Source organism: Ochotona princeps, chromosome 18 (assembly GCF_030435755.1).
Source record: "Ochotona princeps isolate mOchPri1 chromosome 18, mOchPri1.hap1, whole genome shotgun sequence".
Taxonomy (NCBI): Eukaryota; Metazoa; Chordata; class Mammalia; order Lagomorpha; family Ochotonidae; genus Ochotona; species Ochotona princeps.
This window is the reverse complement of record NC_080849.1, coordinates 50,276,931-50,303,282: the sequence shown is the minus strand read 5'-3', so window position 1 is coordinate 50,303,282 and position 26,352 is coordinate 50,276,931. Positions and strand designations below refer to the sequence as shown.

Below are 26,352 nucleotides of genomic sequence, written 5' to 3'. Positions count from 1 at the left end.
TCCTGGGAATACTTCTCCCAATACCCCAGGGAGAACCTCATCCTAGCTGCACAGTCAGGGCCTGGCCCACTGAGGCAGGCATCAAGGCCAGGTGCACATTGTTCCTTTATGTACACACACTGGGGACCAACATCTGAATTTTAGGTAAGGGTGCTTCAAAATGTGGGACTGCAGTTAGAAGCTAAGTTTATGATGGTGAAAACTTTTTGAAATACATACATAGCTTTGTCATAATACATTTTTTTATATTTTCAAAATATAATATTTTCATTTTACTTTAAAGATACACACACACCTGGGAATAGAGAACTCAATTCGAGTCTCCCATAAGGGTGGCTGGGCCCAAGTGCTGGAGCCATCATCTGTCGCCTCCCAGGGTGTGCACGAGCAAGAAGCTGGATTGATTGAGAGTAGGGGCCTGAACTCTTAGTAGAACAACGGCAGCCAGCCCAAGCAGCATCTTTAAAGATTTATTTAGTTTGATTGCAAAGTCAGATGTGCAGAAAGAAGGAGAGACAGAGAGAAAGATCTTCCAGCTGCTGATTCACCCTCCAAGTGGTCAGAGCTGAGTCCATCCGAAGGCTGGAGCCCAGAACTTCTTCCGGGTCTCCCATACAGGTGGCAGAATCCTAAGGCTTTGGGTCGTCTTTGACTTCCTTCCCAGATCACAAGCATTTAATAAATGTCCCAGAGAACATCTGTTAAACGCAGTAAGCACAGAAGGCTGAGGGTCCCATGATCTCACTCCCCCATGGTCTATACCCAAGTTAATCAAATAATATAGAAAGTGGAATAGACATTCCCAGGAACTGGGGCGGAGAACCTGGGATGTGGGAGTGAATGGTCACAGGAAAAATGATATTTTTTATTGTGCTATAATTAACAGTAAGCACCACACATGGTAAAATAGATAGAAGAATTTAGATCTTTAGCCACAAGAAAATATTCAAGCATACGAATATAGTAATAATTCTAATGTGATTATTATTCAACGTATACTTGTGTTGAAATCCCACATTGATTCCCATTCATTTGTATAATCGTTGGATGTCAGTTCATCCTGAAAATGATTTTGAAAATAAGGTACGCCTCATGTTAACCGAATCTATGAAATGAAAACCATGAATTATAGCCTCATGGCCCACACTGCAAGCAGATAATGACCAAATTATGCTAATACACTTCTATGGGAAGTTGACGTGTGATTCCATTTTTGAAAATAGATTCAACAGGCATTTGATGTCCGTCAAGACAGATTGACCAGAACATGGACTGAAGGCCCTAGAGTTGATTAGGACACTTCTGACACAAGAGAGACAAACACACGCCATGCATCCACAGACCTGCATGCCAAATCTTATAGTAATTCTGTTCATAATCATCTTAAAACTAGTTATCCACCAACCGACCGACTGAACGCTGTGGTTTACATACTACTGTACTATGGGATAATCCCAGCAATGCACAGGGACGCAGTACCGACACGTGTGATCTTCTATTTACATGAAAGAACATTGTGCTGTGTAAAAAAAACCTTACACAAAATGCCATGCCCAGGTTCTAATGATTCCATTCACATGCAAGCTAGAGACCATGAGAAAAAAAATCAGATTAATGGGGGCCAGGGACTGGGGGAGGGAGAAAGAGGCCTAGAGGTCATCACATGACTGCATGGGTATCCACTCACAGAATTATATATCTACAAAGAGTAGAATTCTCAAAAATATAAATCATGGCTCAGTAAACTCCCGAGCAGAACAGAATGGAGGAGTAGAGGGAACCCAGCCGAAGGAAACGCAGGCCACTGGGTGACAGCAGGAAGAGAGTGAAGGGGGATCCGAGGCAGATATACACACGAGAGAGGACTCTGCAGCCTTAAAACCTACCAGGCACTTAATGCACACGTCGTGTTTGAAAGAAGCCACATCTACAAACACGCGACTGTTGAAATTCACACAGAGACCGGATTGAGTGGTAGCAATTGCTGTATGACATCTCAACACTCGGGAAGAAATACGGCAAGAAGGTTCTGGAGCCCTTCTCTGAGCTATGTCCACAGGAGCTGCTCTGCTGGCTCCTGTTGCTGGGGAATTTCCCTTGTGGGAAAATTTATGGCACAGATAAAATTAACAATGTTGGAGCCAGAGGAAATTGTTTCTTTTGCGAATCCCTTTGCTTCAAATTCTGGGAAATTATGTTTTAATAGTTCTAGGCCTATTACAAAATCACTGATTTCTGGGACTATGGCTCAGCCGTGGAAAGGCATTCTTTCACATCAAGATTTGTTACGTTCATTTGTAGAAATGAGAAACACTCCCAGAATGAGTTGCGGCCATTGAGAGCTGGATGCCAATGCATTTGACCACTGCATATTTTCATCCTCTTTGAAGGATGAAAGCTTTATGCTTCAACACTTCAACTGAGCCAGATTCCTCCAGGAGTTCATGCTGGTAATGTCCACACTCTCGTTCTTATTGCTTCCCCCAGAGCCTGTAGGCTAGCCCCTTCCTTGTGCACACACGAAACCCCTGGGACTCAACAACATGGGTTCAGTTTCCAGTATTTGATCTTTGCCTTCCAGAACAGACCCCTGGGGCTCTCCTCATGGCTTCCTTGGTCATGCAAACAAATGCTGTCCATATTAATCTGGTGTGTGTGTCTATTGCAGAATAGGTAAATGTGACTATTTCCTGTGTTTCTTACATACTGTCTTTATACACAAAGCTTAATGCTAGGGTGAAGGTACTTGTGCAATAAATACGCCTTAGTTGAATTTTACAAGAAATAATTTACTACAGTTGATCAATTTGGAGGGGCAGGATACTCAGTGAGTTGTTGGTTTTGAATTATTGATGTTGCGATGGATTCCTCTTTTTCTTTCCACACTGATCTCAATGCTGGGTGTAAGGTACTTACGCAATAAACATTTCTTAATTGTACAAGAGATTATTTATTACAGCTGATGTATTTGGTGGAACTGTTGTTCAGTCTGTGATGAATTCCTCATTTTGGCATGTACTTTACCAGGCACTTCCATTAAATAGTCTTTCCTTTTCTACTAAGTAATAGGATTGGGGGGGTGGGGCTCCTGGTCTCTGCCAGATATGTGTAGTGTGATATGTCTGTAGATTTCATAATCTGCCTTCTTCCCTAGATGACATACTCTGATAGGGGCAAGAGTTCAGCCTTGGTTTCTGCACATTGTTTCCTCCCCAGGAAGCCTCAGTTGGCTGTTGACTCCCCCACAAGAACAGTTAGCTCTGGGCTCCAGGTGGCTTGGTAGTTTGGGAGGAAGTCATTGACCTCACTGCAAAGCCACAGCAGCAGGTGACACGTGGAGCAGGGTCATACCTAGGTGGGCCTGGTGACCATTCCTGACTTGAGCCACCGGTGTAGGAGGATGCCTCCATGTTGCTCATGGGAAATGAACACATTCCCTTCCACTCCCAGGTGTGACCTCAACCCCATGTCTGTCCAAAACTAATGAAATGGGTTTTCTTGGGTTGCTGGTGCTGCTGTTTTTCCATGTCCCAGTGAGTGACTCAGGGCCACTGGAGGATGATGTGGAAAATGTACTTGCATCCCTTAAAGGCAGAAGCAATTATGAACCCCTCAAAGAATGAATCCCAGTATTCATGAGTGGCCCAGGTGGAGCATCATTAACACCTTCTCCACCTTTTCTCTACAAGAAGGTAAGATCTTGTTTTCTAGAAAGTATGGGTAACCGTGTGAGACTTTGGGATTCTAAACCTGAGATTTCAGTTTCAGGTTTTCAAGGACAATGGTCTCCTTCCCCTCCCTGCACCGGCAGTCTGCATCCATTAGCGTTCTAATAATAATAATAAAAAAAACTCTGGCAAATTCATTGAAATAACATTTAGTCTGATATAGAATTCCATTATCTGTAGGAGTTTCTAAATAAATACCTTTAACCAGTGAGAGTAGAGTACACAGACGTTTTCAAACCCAAACACGTCTCATGATGACCACTTGAAAACAGTTTTCTCTCTGTTGATGGCAGGCAGGTCAACAGATGCTGTTTGAAGCCACATCTGAGCTCCTCCCGAGCCTCTAATTCACCGCTGATCTGTCTGCCCTATTCCCTTGTTCACTGATCAGGACTTAGTCCATTTGCTCTCTCCACAACTTCCTCTCCAGTTTTTATTGCTTACAAGCTACAAGATCAGGATGGGCACACAGGAGGGTGCTGGGTAATCCCTGTGTGCTGGTGTCATCTGCCAACACCTGACCCCACCTCTGGCGAACGGAGCCGTCACTGTTGGTTAGGTTAGGGGTGATGTGATGTCTGGAATTCTTTGCTTCTCTGGCATTGACATCCACACAGTCTCTGCAGAAATACTCCTTCACTCACACTCTCGTGAGCCTCTCCTAGCCCACTTCAGTGACAGAATGATGCAACATTGATCCCCAAATCACAATCTTTAGGTTTAACAGAGATCCTAGATACCACTGCCTCCTGCTCTAGCCATGACATCCTATACCCATTTGCTACCAGAATTTACGTATTTTTAATCACTTTAAATACATTATAAAATGCACATGATTAACTTCTGAAATCATTCTCTCAGAGAGGAAGGACAGTGCAGGATGCATTACCAATAAATGGAAACTATTTTATATGACCCTTCTGAAATGAGGACAATAAATCACTTAGGAAATAAATTATTTAAATATTTCTAAAGTACCGTTCCTTCCACACAGGAAGTGATCACTCAGTCTTAATAAATCACCCCGCCTGGAAGACTGTCTCTGCTATAGGACGATATTCACGTAACCTGGTGCAAACTCTGCCAATGCTTTCTAGGAATGTTGACAAGACTATTTCACAGAAAATTCTAGCACATGGGTTTGAGGTTGTCGTGTAGCATGTTGGACCACCATCTGTGGTGTCAGCATCTGTTAGGGACACAGGTTGATTCGTGCCCCAGCCACTCCATTTCTGATCCAGACCCCTGCTAATACACCCAGAAAATCAGCATAAGATGGTCCCAGCGCTTTGGCCCCTGCCACCCACCTGGGAGACCCAGACGGAATTTCTGGTTCCTGGCTGTGACCTGGCCCAGTCCTGGTTGCTGCGGCCATTTGAGGGAGTGGTAAACCAGCTGGAAGACCTCTGCGACTCTCCTTCTTTCTCTCTGTAACTTTGCTTTTTAAATAAAACGAATCAATCTTTTTCTTTTTTTTTTTTTTTTATTACAAAGTCAGATAAACAGAGAGGAGGAGAGACAGAGAGGAAGATCTTCCATCCGATGTTTCACTCCCCAAGTGAGCTGCAACGGGCTGGTGCGCGCCGATCCGATGCCGGGAACCAGGAACCTCTTCCGGGTCTCCCACGCGGGTGCAGTGTCCCAATGCATTGGACCGTCCTCGACTGCTTTCCCAGGCCACAAGCAGGGAGCTGGATGGGAAGTGGAGCTGCCGGGATTAGAACTGGCACCCATTCAATTTTTTTTTTTCCCAAAAAATCCAGCTCCCAAGCCGCCTACAGATTTTGGTGCAACTAGAATTACCTTTATGGTTGATTTTCACCAAGGCTCCATGCTAAGGTATACGATCCCGAATATGGCTGTCTTTGCACAGAAGTTATCAAAAAGGTAAAAGTATTCACTACAAGGAGACATTATAAGATGTATTTCTAGGAAAACATTTTTAGATGTGATACCAACACAGAAAGGCTTAAGGGAGAGGTGATACAAGGGATTGGAAATATTTTGACAAGACATGAAGAGTAGAAGAGAACTCAGGGCCGAAAAGCATGGAGGGAGTTCAGAATCCAGCCTCCCGGAAGCATGAAACGTGTGCGGAAGGAATCAGGGAGAGACAGCTTGACTGAAAATACAGGTGGGAAAAGGACTTGAACATTAGTTTGGGCATTTACAAACCAACAGAAGAGGCAAAGTGAAGATGATAGCTATGTCTCCGTAGAAGTGATTTATCAATGATTCCTTGTGACCGACTACACCATGGTGGTATAATGGGGAAAATCTGTCGGGGATGGAAGTTTGGGGGGAATCGCAGCCTATATGAAATTGTACCACATAATTCAAAATTCAAAATAAAAATATATTAAAAAAAGAAGTGATTTATCTTCCTGTCTTGGGTGAATGGGATGGAGAGTAAGTTTGGGGGAAGAGAGGTCACTGGACATTTGCAGAGAAGGGTAAGGTGGCCCCCTGCTTCCATTATGGTCACAGGCAGTGTGACAAAGGAAAAGGAGGACATGGCACAGAGATCCCTCCATACATCTGGAAGTCAATCAGCTAGCACGGTGCTGAAGTCATGCTTGGGATGGGGGCAGGAGGCCACAGTGATGCCCACCGGGTGCTGCAACCCGGATCCCACAGACCTGGAGCCCTGCCTCACCAAGCCATCCCTGGAAGGAACTGGGGATTCCAGGAGCAGAGCAGAGAACACAGCTTGGCATCCGTGTCCCATCCCCATGCTATTAGCAGAGCGACCTGAGCTAGATACAAGAATATTCTTTCAGATCACTTAACAAGCACAGGCTTAACACTCCGCTAATGGAAGCATGAAAAAAAAGGGGAAATCTGTACTGTGGCATACATAAAATATATTCACCTTATATCAATGAAGTAATTTTTTTTAAAAAGGCGCTTGTGGCAGCCTTGAGTGTGAAGATACTAACACTGTTTATTTCTATTTGCACACCAGGCACAGAGAGAAAATGGAAAGCAATGGACAGGGGGGGCAGAACTAACTGCTGATGGTCTCAAGAACTTTTGTGTGGAGTGAGGAAAGTGTGTGTGCATGTGTGCATTTGTGTGTATGTGCCTCTCTGTGTGTGTTGTGTACGTGTGTGTGTGTGTGTGTGTGTGTGTGTGTGTGTGTGTCTAGAGGAGACCAGAACCGTGGAGAGCCAGGAAAGAATTGTTTCCACTGGGTTCATGCAGCGTGATGGATTTCCCAGGGCCCTAATGGAAAACCCAAAGAGCTCCTGTGAGATCTGCCTAAGAGAAGCTGTCACTTCATTACTGCAATAATGTCTGTGTCCTAAGTGAAGGTGTCTTGCCGGGTAGCCTGTGGAAAAGGCATTTTCCCATAGTTAGAGCAATGAAGAATGCTAACATCAGCCCTTATTCTCAGATAGAGAATAAGAAACACGAACTCTGAGTCTGTATTGCCTATCGGCGCTCTTCTCCAAATATTCCATTTCCTAGACTCCACACCCAAGCTCTACCTCCCTGTCCCACAGCATGAATTTCCTGTAACTATTCATCATGTCGTCTGCACCCAGACTCCTAGTCTCTAAGGGACACAGTATGCAGTCCGTCTGCTCCGGGGACTAACAGCATCTAAAACATTCATACTGACACTCTCCCGTTTTCTCCAGAGCAGGGTGCCAAGGGGACTGCTTGGGAATTCAGTTCTTCAGTTTAAGAACGCATGATTCCCCTTAGGATCTGATTTCATCATTCATTAGCTCAGAGACTGTTTCTATTAGACATAATAACCCAATTTAAGAAGGATGAAGATTACAAAGCACAATGTCTTTCCTTCCAGCCATGTTTTCAAAGAACGACATTGTAATTAGATTACATAGTTTTTTTTTTCCTAGAAGAAAAATAGATCACTTTACCGAATGTGTAGGAAAGGATGTCACTGCTAGAATAAAGGAAGGTCAAGCTAACTCTTTTCCAAATTAGAAGCCAAAATTCCAGGTAAAATTCTCAACTACCTAAAAACGTGTTATAGACATCCATCCATCCATCCATCCATATGGACATACGTTAATTTGTGACTTTCGCTCTGTGTTTCCAGTCTTTGCAAGTTACACTGCTAGATCATAGCAAACAGCGACTTTCACCAGTGAGCACAAAAGATGTGTAGTGAACGTGTTTATAACGTATCAAGCACATGGAAAAGCCTTAGCTCTAAGGTTGACCTGCTGGTTGGCAGGTATCCCAACCACTGTGAGCTATTGCAGGACTTGGTAAAGAACTGGTCCCAGGAACGAGGAGACCTCTATTTGGCACCGTAGGCTGAAACGGGACTATCTCACAACAACAGAGTAAACAGAATGTTACAGAACACTGAGTGCTTCATTTGGACCAAAGGTGGAAACCTCGATGATCTCTGCTGTGACATCGGTATTTTTCTACCTGCAGTGTTGACCAGTCACCTCACTCCTGCACACATCTCTGACATTCGTGTTTTTGATTGTGCGTGTTCACCCCTGCCTGGACTGGGCAGGGTCACCAGCACCATCGCCTGGAAGGTTCATTGTCCACTGCGAGTGGAAAACAGGAAGATGTGTTCCTGCTTCCCTCAGCACACCCGGGCTGTCTCTGGCCTCACCACAGCCTTCATTGCTGCCTAATTTTTAAAAACTCAAGTCTCCAACCTAAATTGTGATGTAGTGGGTAAAGCCGTCTTTTGCAGTACTGGCACCTTATGGATGCAGGTTCAAGTCCCGGCTGATTTACCTCCAGTCCAACTACCTGCTAATGCACCTTGGAAAGCATCAAGGGATGGCCTGAGTGCTCAGATTACCACATCCTCACGGGAAGCCCCGAGGAAGCTCCTGTTTCCTGACCTCAGGGTGGTTCAGCACTTACTACTGCAGCCATTTGGGGAGTGAGCCAGCACATGAACCATCTCCCTCTCTCTGTCTTTGAAGTAAATACGTAAAGATTTTTTAAAAGGCCCTTCGAGTCTCTAGTCAATTATTAGCAATGAAACAGAGTTCCCTACACATGTTCTAACAGAAAACATTAGCAATACATAGTACCGTGCTTTTATTGTTTGCTTTATGATACATTTTTAAAGGGAAGGAGAAAGAGAAAGGGGAATTATTTGTTAAAACTGGATTTATTGAAAGATTGATGAAGTTAAATGTTATTAGTGCTAGGAATGATTTACTTATTTATTGAGAGCTAGAAAGAGCTTCCATCTTTTGGCTCATTCTCAAATGCCTACAGTAGGTAGGGCTATGAACTCAGTCTAGGCTTCCCAAAGGAGCAGCAGGAACCCAAGTGCTGGGGCCATTGCTGCCACTTCCCCAAGTCTGCACCGGCAGGTGGCTGGAGTCACAAGATGAGCTTGCAAATGGGTTAGGCATCCTAACCAACATCATAACCGACAGGCTAAATGCCCACCCCAAGAAAATCTTGTTTGGAAGAACTTAATTCTATAGTTTGTAATCAAGGGTCAACAAATTCCAACAGTTGGAAGAAGAGAAATCAATTCCAGCTGACTCACTTATGTTTTTCTGCATTTGCCTCACTTTGTCAAAACAAAGAACTGGGAAAGAGTCTGCTTTCTTCATGAGGCAACTGCTTCGATCACGGGGGTCTTTTCTTTGACCTTGAGGGCTTTCTCTCTAGGCTTTATCATGATGTGATATGTAAGGATTCTGGACTGTGTTTGAGCTGTAAAAAGACATGAAAGAAAGAATGGAAATTTCCAATTTAGCTCTCTCTCACACACACAACAGGAATTAAACGGAGAGAACAATAGTTACTTTTGAGAAGTGCCACTGTTACTGAAAGCGAGGAAACGGGCTTGCTGGGGGTGCTCAGAGTTCAAGCCCGTTGTTCACTATTGCTGAGGTCCTGGCCAGAGTGACCTCATGTGATCACTGGACAGGGCAGCCTGAGCCTTGCTTTCCATGTTCATGGCCTAGTGTAATGCTAATGGCCACTTCAGAGTGCGGTGGAGTTAATTAAACAGTATGAGTACTTAATAAGGCCGAATAGTGTTTTATTAGATGTCAGAAGGCAAATTCACTAATAACACAATGCCAGCTCACTGAATGTATTAAATCCAATGCAAATATGGATTTGACTGCCACTGGGATTTGAAAAAACACTGTATTTCTTCCCTTCAGAGTCTCTGATGCTCCACACCTCTAGGATGGCCACCCATAGTTAGCTCAGGGCCAACTGCCTCCTGACAACTGTGGATTGTATCAATAAGCAAGAGATGTGCTTACTTGGCATTGTCCACTAAAAGAGAATTAGGTCATCAATGAATTATATCAAAAAGGGAAGAAATAGCTAGAGATCTTGGATCCACTTATTCACTCCCCAAATATCCATAGTGGACAGGATTGGGCTGGGATAAAGGTAGGATCTAGGAACTCCAACCAGGTCTCCTCCATGGGTGTCTGGGACCCAAGTTCTTGTATCCTAGGTCAGCCAGGAGCAGGAAAGTAGGATTAGGAGTGCAACTGGAACTCAGGCCCAGGAGCTCCAGTGCAGAATGCCAGCAAGTCAAGAAGGATCAAAGCCTTTGGGCTTTTAAGCTGAGCTAACATCGTTGTACTGCTAACATTGTAATGAAGTATTCTCTGTGTGTGTCTGTGCAGCTATAATTACCGCTAGATTCCCTGGTGGTTTGGAACATATTACTCACCCACCATCCAAAATAATTATCAACCATGGGCTTCTGTAGGTCAATACACGGTGACTTAAATAATTTAAAAATAGTAATATTTTATACCTTAAGAAGACAAATTGATGCTAAAGATAACATTAAAATCCAAGCTTTTACATTTCCTATCAGTTAAGATGGGTTAACGGAGATGTCATCATTGGGTCTTTCAAAGTGCAGACCCCAAAAAAGAGCTTTGGTGCAGTTGATGTGCTTGGGAAATGTTACAGGACAGTACTGCAAGTAATGGATGGGGAAGAGAGACAAGATCCTGACAAGTACGCTGCTGGATTATGGGTCCTAAAAAGAGTTCCCAAGAGGCTGAAGCAGAGCCCTGTGCAATGAGCCTCAGATCGTCCAGGAGGCAAGTGGTGCCTTTGTTCGCTTGCTGTCGCTAAGCAGCAACATCTGCGTGGCCCTTCCAGGCTGCCCTGGTTGGTGCTGGAACAAGCTCCCAGGGGGCTGGAGAAAACAGACAGTGGGAAGCAGAGGGCTGCAGGCAGTAAGTGGAGAGACAACAGGTACAGGGTGCAGCCAACCCCGATGAAAACCCTTCCTTTCTTGTCCACTAGCATCCAGTTTATTACTCACTACGTTGCAAATTCTGATTTTTACCTCCTAAGCAATGTAAGTAGACACTTTTTGTCATATTTGTGCCATGGTCGTCTTGGATCAGATATTCATGGTCATTTGCCAGCAGCCCATCTTGTGGTAGCGGGCTGCTTGAGCGACATTCTTAGAAGTACATTAGCCACACCTTCCCCTGATTTACACCTGCAATGTCTCTCTAGGACTGACTGTCAAGGTGAGACTGCCATTCCTTCCTGATGTGGGTACACTCTGTGGTTCATTTTCATTTCTTATCATTTGTGCACTCAGGTTTATCCCATCTTCCGTCACCCTGCCCAGGCAGCTCCTGAAGTTAAGCTTTCATAGATAACTGTCCCTATTCCCTCACTGTACAGCCAGACCTCCCTGAAATCCCCACACATCCGCTCACTTCTGTCTCTCTTCCATGGCCATTATACAGTCATCAGTATAGTGGTCCCTGGCACATAGAGACTATTCATCAAACATTCTCAAATGACAGCATGCAGCTCACCCACTCTACCTCAGGCACACGTATTAGCACGTTCTGTAAGACCAAGATCATGTCTTCCAGCACCTCTGGCAGTCACTACTGTTGATATGATGCAGGCTCAACAAACTTTCTGCTGTGTCATGGTGGATTGTAAATGAACGGATGGTATAGTCACATGAAATTGAATTTACATTGAGCCTTTGTTCATCACTGACTGTGTGATTTTTGAATAAAATATTTCACACCCATGTTTTCACTTATTTTAAAGTGGGGAAACTCTGCCCGGCTGCTGCTAGTGTCACATTGCCACTCTCCTTTCTTGTGACAATAGTCGATCACTGAGTACTCCTGTGTGGTTTCCAGTGGGATCCTACTGGGACAGGGAGCTTCCACACCAGCAGACCTGGGACTTGCTGTGCAAATTGTTCAGGCAATTGAGAGTGAGCAGTATGTGTTGTAATGAGAAAACACTTTAAGAACCATTGCTTGGCTTGGCTGGAGCAATTTCCTCCAGCCACAAGAAAGGGAGATAACAAATGCAGGCTCTATGATAGCCTGGCTCCCAGAACGAAGGGAGATGGTCGCTGTCCAACCACAGTCTTTGCACCTTAAATGTGACAATGAGCAGGAAATAAAGCCCTGGTCATATAAGTCACTGAGACACAGGATCTGCAGTTAGCCCAGGAAAATTCAACTGACTAACTCTAGAGTCCAGGATATTGTGAAAAGCAAAATAATAAAATAAAATAAAATAAAAAGTCATATAAGCAAAGTAGTTAGAAGAGAGACCATCAGAGGACAAGAATTTAATAAAGCCAAGTTCCTTTCCCTGCTATTACTTTGAAAGACTTGAATGCAACCCAGGGCTGTGCAGAAGTATAGCCTTTTGGTTTTTTAATTGATGTATTTATTTTTGCTGGGAAGGCAGATTTTCAGAGAGAAGGGGAAGCATAGAGAATGATCTTTCATCTGTTGGTTCACTCTCCAAGTGGCTGCAATGGCCAGAGCTGAGCTAATCCAAAGCCAGGAGCCAGGAGCTTCCTCTGGGTCTCCCACACAGGTGCAGGGTCCCAAGGGTTAGGGCCATCTTTGACTGTTTTCCCAGGCTCCAAGCGGGGAGCTGGATGGGAAGTTGAGCAGCCAGGATATGAAGCAGCACCCTAATGGGATCCTGGCGCATGCAAGGTGAGGCTAATCCACAGGGTCACTGCGCCAAGTTTCAAAGCACAGGTTTGAAGATGTTCAGCAGTGTGCATTTAGCCTAGATGGCAGTTATGGTGCATCATCCATGACAATCCTAGATTCAATTCCCCACTCTGGCTCTTGACTTCCCTTTCTGTCCAGTGGAGACTGTGGGAGACAGCAGTGATGGCTCAAGTCACTGAGTTCTTTCAATTCACATGGAAGATCTACACTGGATTCTTAACTTCCAGATTTGGCTCAACCCAGGGCCAACTATTGTGCTCATCTGGGGAGAGAACCAGCAAAGGGGGGTTCTCTCTCTGCCTCTGAAACAAAGTTTTTAAAAAGTGGAGAAGTAACTGAATATATAAACATGTTGAATTTCATTTAAACGCTAAAATGCAGCATCATTGTTGGCTACTGTCATTTCCTGATGGAAAGGATGCTGACAGTTTCTTATTGTATTTTCAGAACAGCTTACACAGCTTTCCAGGAAGACTTACACACAGTCTAAAGTCATCATTGACTGGAGAGGCCCTGTTCCCGAGCCCCTCCATCGAAGGGAAGCCATGGGGTTAGGAGCCGGTTGCTGTGTTCCTCTGCGAACAAAGTGTTGTTTGCAAAGCCACAAGGTTGACAGCACAGGACTCAATCCAAACTTCATCACCACAAGATTACAGTCCTAGTGATATCTGAGTATAATCCCTTTTTCCCTTTTTATGCTCTCTAGAGAGGCCCCAAGGATTTTAGTTCACAGACCTATAGTTTCACCTGAAATTCTTCAGAAAAAAATACCAATGCTTCTATCATAATGAATTTTTATTAGATCTTTGCTTATTGAGCATAGCTTTTAAAATTGCAAACCACATCATAAACTCTTCCTTGAGATTAAGTCGCATTCTTTCTCCACATTTTACATAACTTCACCTAAATAAATACATTCATTTCTCTGATCTGGCTAGTAAATTACAAAGCTGACCCATAAGAAAGAAATTCAAATTTGGTCTTACGTTTTCCAAGTAACTCAATTAAATCCCTAAAGGAAAGATCGATTAAAAACTATGACTTAGTGAGATGGCAGGCGTCATGAACACAGAGATGTGTCAGTGTTTTTCTGACTAATGTGTGTTTAAAAGTCACTTATTTGTCAAACATGTATTACGTGCTCTTAGTTTCCATCCAGGGGCTGTCACTGACGGCTACAAGGGGTCAAGGCATCATTTCCTGCCACCAGATAGCCTGTACGGGTGGGAACTACAAATGATGCTGTGGCAAAAGCTTTGTGGAAAACCAGAAGGAAAAAAAAAATTTCTTTTAAAGCCACGCCATTTTGGAATACAGGCATAGTGGCTTGCTTGTTGCGCCTTTTCAATCACCTCTTGAGACTTCCCATATGCATGGATTTCAAAGTTCTGCATCAAAACAAATTCACTTTTAAACACAATTTCTACAAAGTGCCTGAAGTCTCTTCATGTCAGTCATGAACGCACACGGCAGGTTGCTCCATACCAAATCCAGACAGCAAGTTTGGGAGTCAGAGGAGGGACGCTCAGGGGAGGTGCCTGGGGGTCTGGGAAGGTTCTGGAAGGAAGCAGGTCCCAGTCATGAACCACCAACCTATCTTGAAGGGAACTGTGAGGCAGGGATTGGGAAAGGCCAACACAAACACGTTAAAAAGTACTTCCTAAGCCTTTTTCTGATTGCGCTGTGGCAAAATCAAGTTCTTATATGCTTTATCACACAAGTGCTCTTCAAAATTTCATGTAACATGCATTTCATGCTAAAATCATGCATGGAGTTCAACACTGTTTGAGTCAAAATAATCTTTGAATTCCATTTTCCCTGTATTTTTCGAAGTGGCTTAATAGTGCTCATCATTTAACTTCGCCCACTCTGGGGTCAGGTGCGAGGAGCCTTTGTGAACGAAGCAGGTGAGCTGCTGTTTGGGTAGAGCCCGGGATGCTGTCACAGAGAGCATGAGAGAAGCTCCGTGACATCTGGCTGCAGACGGCAAGGTGAGTGCAGTGAGCTACTTCTCACAGCCACGCATCACGCAGCTGCACCTGCCCGCCTCTGCTCTCGGGAGCGTGCTGGCTCCAGCTGTGGGCTGTGCGCCGCTCTACCCTTGCCTGAGTAGCTGCAGGGCAGCAATGGAAGCTGCTGAGGCCTTTCCTGAGCTCTGCAGAAGCCCACGCTGGCCCCAAGATCTCTCCTTCGAGGCAACTGTGGGCTTTCCAAATGTGCATTCCATCAACACCCAGTTAGCCTGTGTGTATGTGTGTGTGTGTGTGTGTGTGTGTGTGTGCAAGTTAGTAGAAATCTCAGGCTCAGGTGCCCAAGAGCTTCTGGTCTTAGGGGCTGGAAACACAGCAGAAGTTTCCATGCAACATATCCCATAAGTACCATCCCTGAGCAAGATGAGACGTACCGGAACAAGAGGTCAGGAAGCCACCAGGAAGGGTTTCACCAAGCAATGATATCTAAAACTGGAAAGACACGTGAAAGCTTCCCCTTGGGTTAAATGCAGAGTGTGGGGCCTGACATCAGATGGAGGGATGCAAAAAGCTTCCATTTTCCCAAAATATAAAATCATGCTTTTGGAGTTAAGTCCCCATTAAGGGGGGAGAGGAGTGAGAACCCTTGGAATATGTGTGTTGCATTACAGCGTGCTATTTTTATTCTGTTCTTTGAAGGTGCACAATATTTCATTCCACAATCCAAGCAGAGCATCAAGTAAAATCATGGGTACTCATGGTAAGGATAATGCAATCTGACATACTGTACTGATTGCACAGGCCTACTGAGTTCTTTACTTGCTACATGAAGAGCAAGGCATGGTCAGACCTTGCTCAGAGCGTACTGTGGTGGATGCTGGAGGAGGCTTCTCATGTTTCTTGGTCTTATTTGCTTCCTGGATGCATGGTGAAGGGGTGCCTGGGAGATGAGGGCTGCCGTGACTAATGCCACTTCCGGGGTGGGGGGACCATAAAGACAGACTGTGCGATCCTCCTGGCTCTCACCGGAGCAAACTCCGAAGCCTCCTGTTGAGACGAAAGCATTGCAAGACTCAAGGCAGAGAGCGACACCCACCAGGGGCAAGCTGCCCCCAGGAGCTGTCTGGTTCGCCCATCAGATCTTGCAGGAGTGACCCTTGAGAAGTTGGGCCATTCTGTTCCCAAAACCTACTCACTGAGCCACATTTGTGTAGGACATCCCAAGTGCTACTGAGCACACGAATCACATTCACTAAGCACAGTCTTCACTTAAAGACGACAGCGTTTCGGAAAAATTCAGAATCCCAAGCTCCACCACTTGTACAGGGAGGCAGGCTTTCTGAGGGAAAGCAAGGCACTAGGAACAGAGTCTTATTTCTCTATTATAAAAGAGTAAAATGAGACAGCTTTTGTTATGAGATCATGTAACGCTGCCGTGCCAGGAGCAGCGAGGGCAGCTTGCAGACAGCGCGGAGGCCTGGACCTGCACTGCAGCGTTTCCTTCCTACCTTAAGGCATCCTGAAATACACCACTGACATCCCCACAGGACGGAAACACGATCGTCTGCCAAGCAAACATGACATTTAGCCTGAACTCAGCTCCACAAACCTTGACAATGTGTATTTACTCTGAGACAATGTCTATCATGGCTGCATTTCCAACAAGGAAACGGGTGGACTCCAGATGAGCGGAGGTAGACGAGGGGCAGAGGGCACATCTCTATCCTGTCACTGGCCACCAAGGGCTTCTGTGAGAGGGCCAGCGGGCAGCTCCCTTGGGGCTTTCCTGTAAGTCCCTTAGGCACAGCAGGCGGCCTTGGCCCTTTTCCATCTTGAAAGCATCCGCTGATTCTCACTCCTTTTCCTTTAGCTCCGATTCCTTACAATCAACTGTTGGCAAGCAGCCTGATGGGGCAACTTCAAAGGAGGACGCATCGGTGAAAGGATTAGGCTCTCTTACAACTGTTCCAAAGAACCCGACAGCATTACTTAAGATGTGAGTGGGATTTCCTTTAAGAACAAGCTGAACTCGAGAAAAAAAAGTGATATTTTTACAGCAACACTGCACTTAGACTCTGCAGCTCTGAGTGCACACAATCCCGGATATCGATGTCTGTTCTGCATTTGAAGATGCTGGGTGCAAGGCGCAACATACCGCTTGCTTTGCAATGAGATAATGGGAGGATACCGTGTGGCATTTTAAGACCGCTGAGAGCCAGAGCTCTCATCAGTAGATGGAGCGTAAGGGCTGGAAGGGGCTGGGCTCTTGGCTCAGTGATTAAGAAGCCATTTAAGATGCTCGCATTGCACACCACAGGGCCCCTGCCCACCCCCCCCCCGTCCCCCATTCAGCTCCTGCCTCCAGTTCCTGCCTCCAACTTCCGCACCTGTGGGACATCTCCCAGCTTTGGCCTCCTCCGCTTCCGGCCATGGCAAGCATTTAGCGAGGGAACCAGTGGATAGCAGTCCTGTCTTACTTTCTGCCTCTTGAAGAAGTCAGAAAAATCAATCCCCTTTAGTATATGACTTTGCAACATTTTCATCCACACATCTATTCAGGAGCATAAAAAGAATAGGGAGGTATTGTCAAAAGAATTATATACTGCCTGACCTTGCTCAAAATAGTCATACCATGAGGATAGTCTATGAGAACTATGGTTGAGACTGTGTTCCCAGAGCTACAGGGTTAGAAAAAAAGACAGAAAGCAGAAGAAGCCTGTAATTCAAGAATGCCGCCTGGTACAGTGTGAAAAGCTTCATCTCTGGAACCAGGCAAAGCTGGAAATGAATGCAAGCCTGCTTGAGTGTCTGTTGCGATGTGAGCAGACGGCTTGATTTTTTTTTTCCAGTTGTTTTACTTGTGAGATCACAGCCTACAGTGGGATCAGCAACTGACTGCTAATGGCCAAATCCTGCTGACTTGCAAGGCAGCCACGCCTGCTGTCTGTGAACTGGAAACTGTTGAACCCAGTGCTTGGCACGGGCTAGCTTCTTCATTCACTCATCACTCAAGCAAGAAAAAGACACAGGTCTTGTTAGCTCCAAAGAAAATGCCCCTGCTGTTGCCAGACCCTGTCCATCAGTGACGCCTAGGCCATCTTAGGGGAAGCTCTCGTGGGGCAGGTTAAGCTGCTGTGTAGCACACACACACCATCCCTCGTTGGAGTGCCTGGGGTCTGGCCCTTCCACCACTGCTGAGCCAGCTTCCTGTTGATAGGAGGGGAAGGTCTTGGCCCCTCCCACGCACAGGAGAGACCAGGAAGGAGTTCCTGATTCCTGATGTTGCCCTGGGCTGTTGTAGGAACCAATGGGAGTGAACCAATGGAGTGAACCAATGGGTGGAAGACAAATCTCTCTCCCGTTTTCTCTCCTTCAAATACACTTTTTTTTTCCTTCTAAAGAAGTAGTTCTTGTCTCAAGTACCTTACTTAGGAGATAGTAAGGACTCCAGTCTGCTCTGTACCCCATAGGGGATGAGCAAGAGAAAAGGGAAGTAGAACACAGATACCGGTCACCTAGACTGGCAGAGAAGCCATATTTGACAGCATTCTTGGGGGTTTGGAACAATGCTTACTTTCAGGCATGGCTGGTGGGAGGGAAAACTATTGAAGCCCTGTTTTTACGACATGGAAATCTGACAATATTTAGCAAAGTGTCATTTCAACTTACTCTTTGATTGACTTGGAAATCCATCCCTGAGGTATTTGGCAAAAAAAAAAAATAATCCATAATGCCATCATTTCATGTATTTATTGTAATAGCAAATGGCTGGAAAGTGCCTAATATCCATCTTCAGGAGACTTGCTGAATGAACTGTATTGTAATCTAACTGTTAACCAGTTAAAACAAATGACCAGCGGTCCATCTCGCCTCTGCTTACGGCAGATACACCGAGGGGTAAGGGTGAGGGGGCAGGCAGATAGCCTGATACAATTTCTGGTAAACATTTTAACTGTAGGGACCAGGGCTGTGGCACCTGTGATATGCCATGTAGATGAACCACTTCAAGTCCTGCCTGCTCCACTTCCAATTCAGCTTCCTGTTAATGTGCCTGAGACAGCAGTGGGAGATGGCCCATCCGACAGAATGTCATGGAGTACTGGGCTGCTGGCTTCCGTCCAGCCCACCCCTGACTGTTGTGGATACGGGAAAGTAAATCAGAAAGTGGAAGACAAGCCTCTCTCTCTTTCTCTCTGTCTTTCCCTCTCTGCCTTTCAAATAAATTTAGATAGACTTTAGAAAACCACTTCAAGTAGAAAACTGGACAATTCGATCATTGCTCTTTTTTTGTTTCTAAGTAGAGTCTTCACCAACCAAATGCTTTAGCAGCACAGTTCTTGTTTGAGTAAACAAAGCTACAATGAATGGCACACAAATCTATGATATGGCAAACGATATAGATGCAGGAGTCATGACACGTGAACTGTTGAAAAGTGTTGCACATTGAACTTGGTTGAGGTGCAACCAAGGCAGAACCTGCCTGGCTGTGAGGGATCCACAGCCTTCAGGAGACGCCCTCAGGACCACTGATGCTGGTGTGGTGTCAGAAACAAGGTCCTGGCAGCCACGTGGGATTTCCTGGATCTGTCCTGCCTTCCCATGGCACTGGATCACTGGAGTCTAGTCGTGGTTAGGCTCTGGGGGTGCCAGCTGGAGAAGATCCCGCCTGCATGACCAGGCTGACCCATCGGATCCGCACAGAGGGCATCCATGCAGTGCGAGCCTTGTTTGCAAATAGTCGGGGGAGAGCCCCAGGACACAGGCCCAGCGGGAGACTCCAAGTGTATAAGAATGCAAATATACGCCACTCTTCCCGTGACCGTGACCGCAGAGCGGGGCTACACGCAGACCTCGGGTGCTGGCTGACAAGCACCAAAACTCAACCCGGAGGGCTAAACCGACAGCCAACACCCAAGACGACTGTGGAAGGCAGGAGGGGAAGAACACACGCAGCGCAATCAAAGTGGTGTTTTAAACAAAATTGTGCCAATTGACTTGAATTTGGAGTCATTTAAGTGTTACGTCTTTCAAGAATAAAATTAAATCCAAAGGAAAATTTACTTTTAGGAAGACCCAGTAATAAGTTGATCAGATGTAAAATTTGGGATATAACCCCACAGAAAGAAGAAAAACACTTCATGCTTAGTTTTCACTCTTTTGACTGTGTATCTTACGGAATACTAACTTGGAATGAGTGCAAAGTTTCATTATTAGCAGTGATATTACCATGATTTCCATAAGAATGTGACGTCATAATGTAAAATGAAAACAGAGGGCCCAGCGCAGTACCCTAGTGACTAAAGTCCTCGCCTTGCATGCCTGGGATCCCATATGGGCGCCAGTTCTAATCCTGGCTGCCTTGCTTCCCATCCAGCTCCCTGCTTGTGGCCTGGGAAAGCTGTCGAGGACGGCCCAAAGCCTTGGGACCCTGCACGTGCGTGGGAGACCCAGAAGAGGTTCCTGGCTTCTGGCTTTGGATTGGTTCAGCTTCAGCCATTGTGGCTGCTTGGGGAGTGAAGCAGCGGGCAAAAGATATTTTTCACTGTGTTTTTTCTCGCTTTAGATCTGCATTTCCAGTAAAAATACATTAAAAAAAAAAAAAAAAGGAAACCAGGAAGGTGAGCCAGCTTAGTGACTCAGCATTAAGCCACCGCTCCGACTCCCGCACCTCATCAGATGCTCATCTGCAGGTTAGCTGCCCTACTTCCGCTCCAGCTCCCAGCTCAGGCCGCCCTGGAAAGGCAGCGAGGTTGGCAGAGGTTCTAGGGCCCTTGGCATCCCGCCTTCAGCCTGGCTGGATCTCAGCTGGTGTCTGTTTGAGGAGCAGAGGTGGAAGATCTCACTTTTTCTCTGTCTCTCTGACTTTCAAATAAATAATTAGAAAAAAAAAAAAACCTTAAGAGCCAAGAACTTTAAAACAAACAAGAAGACATGAATATAGCACTAGGGAAGTTACAAGCTTTGTAATGTCACATTTTAAACTGGAAATACGTGAGTTCAAACTTTATTTTTCTCGAAATACATATTTATTTACTTAGTCTATTAAAAATCATATAAAGCATGACATCCCAGGGCTGACTGCGCATGACATGTAGGCTGTAATAGCATGTTCGGACAGTTTGGAGATGATCGGAGAATTTAAGTGTTGAGTATTAGAACTTACCGTCATTTATATTAGAGATGATAACGTCCTAGGGATTTTATGCATGTGCACCCAAGGTAGGGATGCAATGTCACACTCTCTGAGAAGTTCCTTCACATAGTTCAACCAAAAGGAGACAAAGTAAGTATGGCCCAATCTCACTCAAGTTGCATATGAATATTCCCTTTGCTATTCTTACTGCTTTGCGTATTTTTTGATGCTGTTCATAATATGGAAGCAGAATCAAGAGCTAGATGATTCGGGAAAAGATTTGAGCCTGGACGAGAGCTGCCCGGGACGGCCTCGTGAGATCTGTGGGTGCCATTGCTGAGGCCAGCTCCCCTACAGCCCCGAGAAAGTCCCTCTGGGGCTTACTGGGACACCCCGAGTCATGGTACTGGCCTGAGTGGAGAGTTATGCAGAGAAATCCATTCATTTCTCAACCAGTGAGCCACGGCAAGGCAAGTGCCATCCCAATGAGTGATGAGCCATTCTCCAGTGCCCCTGGGGCAATCATGCATTTTTCAAGCATTTGCTGTGCTCTAAGCAATGCACCAGCTCAATCAATATGCAGAAACAAGCACACTTCCAACATGATGGGAAAAGCTACTCAACATCTATTTTTACGGTAAAATACAATTAGTTTTCTGTCCTAACGGCTGTACCTACACTTACAGTTTGATAGAAGGAACTAAGTGTTTTAAGCTGTTGATTGTTCGGGTAGGTGACTCGGAGCTAGTGTGTCCTTACCTCCATCTCAGCGACGCTTTCATGTGAACACTAGGCTAGAAAGAACTTCATCTAATAGTGCCATGATCCCAGCTTCTCCTTTCAAATTAAGATCTAAACCTTGTAAGATGTGGGAAGGTGTCAGCATGTACCCTCTTGCACACTAAAGCTGAAGGACTTTGTATCACAGAGTGGGATGGCACAGCGAGAGGAGGGCCAGCTCCATGCTCTGTCATCCTTACTCAGCTTTCGTGTTGTGTCACAGTGTGAGAAGCACTCTCTCCCCATGGTTTCTTCTCACCCTGACTTGCGGTCTGCACGGGGAAGGACTATTTCATCAAGCTCAGCTTTACCAACAGCAATGCCCAGAAGGTCAGAGGACACCTTGCTTAAGGCCACCCAGGTTCTGAGGCAGTGGTCGCCTCACGACTGATGAGAAATTGACCATTTACTTGGCATGAAACAGACGGTCGAGCTGAGAGCTCCAGACAGGCCAACCCTCGCTCACCTTTCAAAGCCAATCTGCCGAAATGTCTTTTCCCATGTTGAGCCTGCAACAGAAGGAGAAACATAATTAGGGTACACCAAACACACGAAGAGCTCTGTTCTGTTTTGCATATGCATGTTCAATGTTTGGTTTTACATGTCAGTAGAACGAGTTTGTTTTGCCTCACACATACCACTTCCTACCTCCTGCCCCACGCAGCATTTTATTTTTTAATTTATTTTATTTTTAGTTGATGTATAACAGTTATATATATGTGGAATGCAGTGTGTGTGATGTTTTGATACATGTATAATACTCTGTAATGGTCAAATGGATAATGGGCATATCTGTCATCTCCAACATTTATCATTTCCTTGTGGTAAGAAGTCTTCTATTTTGAAATGTATAGTGCAGTATTACTAACTATGGCAGCCCATTGTTTCAGGTGAACGCTGAAATGTACTTCTGTCAATGACTTTGTACCTGCAATCATTCCCACCCCCACCCTCTGCTCAATCTGGGGACCACCATGCTACATTTAACTTTCACCAGGTCAGTACTCCCACACAGAGGCAACAAATCACAAGTGAGATTACATGAAACCAACGAGCTTTTTACAATAAGGGAAACTGCTATTGAGTGCAAAAACAACAACCAATGAAAGAAAATGTTTTCAAAGTAAGCATTTGATAAGGGCTTAATACTTAGACTATTTAAGCATCTTAAACAACCCAACAGCAAAAACAATGAACTGTATTGCTCTTCCATGGGGCAAAGACCTGACTAGTTATTTCTCAAGAGAGCGTACCTTTCTAGAGAAGAGAAGGTTGAATAGAATTCTACATTTACTAAGGAGTCAGCTCAGAGTCATTTGCATGAAAACTCCTGTGTAAAAAAATAGAAAGCAGCAGGGTAATATACGTTGTGCATCCTAAAATTCTGGACATCAAGAAGACATTCTGTGTCTCACCCTAAACAGTGGTGAAGTCCACTTACTCCCACTCTGAAAAACTGATCTGGAAGACACACACACACATGTTCCCCTAACAGCTGGGGCTGTCCCAAGCAACACCAAGAGCCCTCTCTGTTTGGGTCTCTCGCTTGGTTGACAGGGCCCCAAGCACAGGAGCCAGCACCTGCTACCTCCTACATGAACAGGAAACTGGATTGGAAGTGGAGTCAGGCCTGGGACTCAGGGACTCCAGTATAAGACTTGGTTCTCCCCCATGGCTTCTTCCCCTCTAGGCCAAACCCATCATCATCTTTTTAAAATCTAAACATTTTACATCAGAGGAATATAAAAATGTTCCTCTTTTTGAAAGCTAACCATTTTAAATAAGAAGCATGCAACAATTCAGTTGCGATGGGCAAGAATGCATGCAGGGCTAATACGCTCTGCCTTGTAATTTTTGGAAAAAGAGCTCATTCCAAATTCAGTTTTCTGAATTTTAAAATATTTATGTAGACTTCACCATGTGAGCATCCAGGATTGTTATGAAAGATCTTCAACATATATATCTGACTTCCAGACAAAAAGAGTATTTAGCTGTAAAAAAAGAATTTCTACAGTTTTCCATTGTAACAATTCTTCCTGTTATTCTACCTGAAGAGATTTAAAATTCATTATAAAGCAATTTAATTCAATTAATTAAAATTTAATTTAATTTGTTAAAATGTAATTATTTTTTAATTTTTAATTTTTTGAGTACTCACTCAAGGGAAAAGTGCTAGTTTTGTGAAAAACAACGTTTTACCAAAAGTTCACCATTTAGAAAAGTGAAGTACTTGTGAATTTGTGCTAAATCATGGATCCTTTTTCACCATTTTCTTGCTACTTCATCAATAGCAGAATCACTTGGACTTCAGTAACCGTTTCAAGTAGAGATGTGCTATACTCCGAGTTCACACCTTGGGTTGTGTATTAGCTCCGTGAAACTCACACCAGCTAATTACTAATAACACTGCCTTCCTGTAGATAGGAGGGGAGGGTGGAGCTTTGGATCTTCTGGACCAGCTAAAAGTCTATCTTGCTTCCTCTCCTGAAGTCACAATAAACCCGAGTGTTGCTTGAATTTCTCAGTCACTCCACCTCCAGTGCCCTCGCTTCAGCTGGGTGCTTTGTGCTGGGTAGCCATCTGAGAGGAGCTTAGGAGAAAGGAAGAAGGGTATCCTGGCTGACAGCGTTGGAGGTTCACAGGTCATGGGCGGATGGTCCCGTTGGTCTGGTCTCCAGTGAGTCCAACAGAAGGCAATGGCACAGTATGAGCAGGAGGATCATGTGGCCAGCCAGGAGGCAGACACAGTCCAACTTGACTTCCATAAGCAACTCGCTCTCTTTTTAAAATATACATATATTTAAAAGATCTATTTCATTTCTTTATTGCAAAATCAAATATACAGAGAGGAGGAGAGACAGAGAGAAGGATCTTCAGTCTGTTGACACACTCCCTAAGTGGCCACATTGGCCGGAGCTAAGCCAATCCAACGTCAGGAGCCAGGAACCTCTTCTGGGTCTCCCACGCACGTGCAGGTGCAGGGTCCCAAGGCTTTGGGCTGTCCTCAGCTGCTTTCCCAGGCCACAAGCAGAGAGCTGGATGGGAAGCAAGGCAGCCGGGATTAGAACTGGTGCCCATATGGGATCCCAGGTATGCAAGGCGAGAATTTTAGCCACTAAGCTACTGTGTCTGCCCCAAGCAACCTTCTCTTGAGAGCTACTTTCCAAGGCAGACCTCCAACGCCTTGAGCACCCTCATTGAGGTCCCATCTCAATCTGCTATAGTTTAATCAAGTCTCCACCCTTCCAATACCGATGACTTAAAGCTTTGGAGATTAAATGTGTGCATGGCTTTGGGAGCAAAATCATATTGAAACCCTAGCACATCTCTTACTGCTCCCTAGGTGGCTGCAGGATTTCCTGGGAAGACGTGTGTACACACGAGGTGGTGGCCTTGAGAAAGCATGTCCCAAGGGAGCATGGAGATGGTATTTCACAATGGGGTTTGAGTTTGTAGTCGCTGGTTACAATGGGAGTGTTTGAAATCATCTTTATAAATAACAGAGGACTAACTTCTAGACTGGAATCACACACAAATGCACAAAGCAGAGGCAGGCACATCATGTCGGATGATGTCACCTGCTGCTGAATTCCAGCCTGCTTTGCTGGGTAAGAGTCCAGGACACAGACTGTGAGTCTCTAGTTTAGGAATTTCTCTTGGTCCCTGACCTGGGGCAATGTCTCCCATGGGAATGTCCTTTACCCTGTGAGTCATACGCAGAACAATTCAGAAGCCCCAGTGACACTGCTCCTGAGATCCTTGCAGTGAAGACATTGGCAGAAGAAAGAACCTGTCAACCTGAAGCCAGGATGGATTCCAGGGTTTGCTATTTCCAAGCCATGAAGCCTAGGGGATGCCAGAGCTCAGGCGTTCCCTAACAGTGGACAGGTGCTCAGAGGCGATGGTGGAGGTGCTTACAGAGAGACACAAAAATCTTTTACGTTTTCCTTCTATTCTGTTGTTTCATCAGAACTTCTTGGCATATTCCTAAATTGTAGGTGTTTCACTTTTTTTTAAAAAGGCTTTTGTTGTTGTTGTTGGAAAGGTAGATTTATACAGAGCAGAAACAGAGACAGGTTTTCCATCTCCTGGTTCACTCCCCAAGTGGCTATTGTGCCAGGCCCTGTAGGTGTTTCATTTTTAAGAAAATCCCTTTCAGGCCTGGCACGGTAGCCTAGCAGCTAAAGTATTCGCCTTGCATACCTGGGATGGCATATGGGTATAGGTTCTAATCCTGGCAGCCCCGCTTCCCATCAGCTCCCTGCTTGTGACCTGGGAAAGCAGTTGAGGACAGCCCAGAGCTTTGGGACCCTGCACCTGTGTGGGAGACATACAAGAGGCTCTGGGCTCCTGGCTTCAGATCAACTAATTTCCAGCCATTTTGGTAGCTTGGGGAGTGAATTAATGGACGGAAGATCTTCCTCTCTGTCTCTCCTCCTCTCTGTATGTTTGACTGTCTAATAAAAATAAAATGAATCTTTAAAAATAAAGAAAGAAAACCCCTTTCTTCATATTCAATGTATTATGAAGTATAAGTTTAAAAGTAAATGATTCTGTCCCATCATACTGTCAGGCTTCTTCAACTGGAAGTCTTAATAAGGAAATAGAATCCACCTTCCTGTGTCTGGGAAGCAGGAACTTCCTGATACAGGCAGGGCAAGTTTCTGCAGCAAGACTCCCGGTGCTTCTTGGAGTAAACCTCAGAGAGACATTCACCCAAGCACAGTGTAGGTACTAGAAGGACTTCTTTCTGTCCCTGTAAGTCAAGT

General features: G+C 45.1%; 1 protein-coding gene across 4 annotated transcripts in view; it reads right to left on the bottom strand.

Moving 5' to 3' along the window:
- Window positions 1-26,352, bottom strand: part of PIEZO2 (piezo type mechanosensitive ion channel component 2) — a 405,850-nt gene that overhangs the window by 172,876 nt on the left and 206,622 nt on the right. For all 4 annotated transcript variants that reach the window (XM_058676955.1, XM_058676950.1, XM_058676952.1 and 1 more), the window contains exon 4: window positions 22,050-22,092. In XM_058676955.1, coding sequence (XP_058532938.1) covers window positions 22,050-22,092 — 43 coding nt within the window. The remainder of the gene's footprint in view (window positions 1-22,049; window positions 22,093-26,352) is intronic.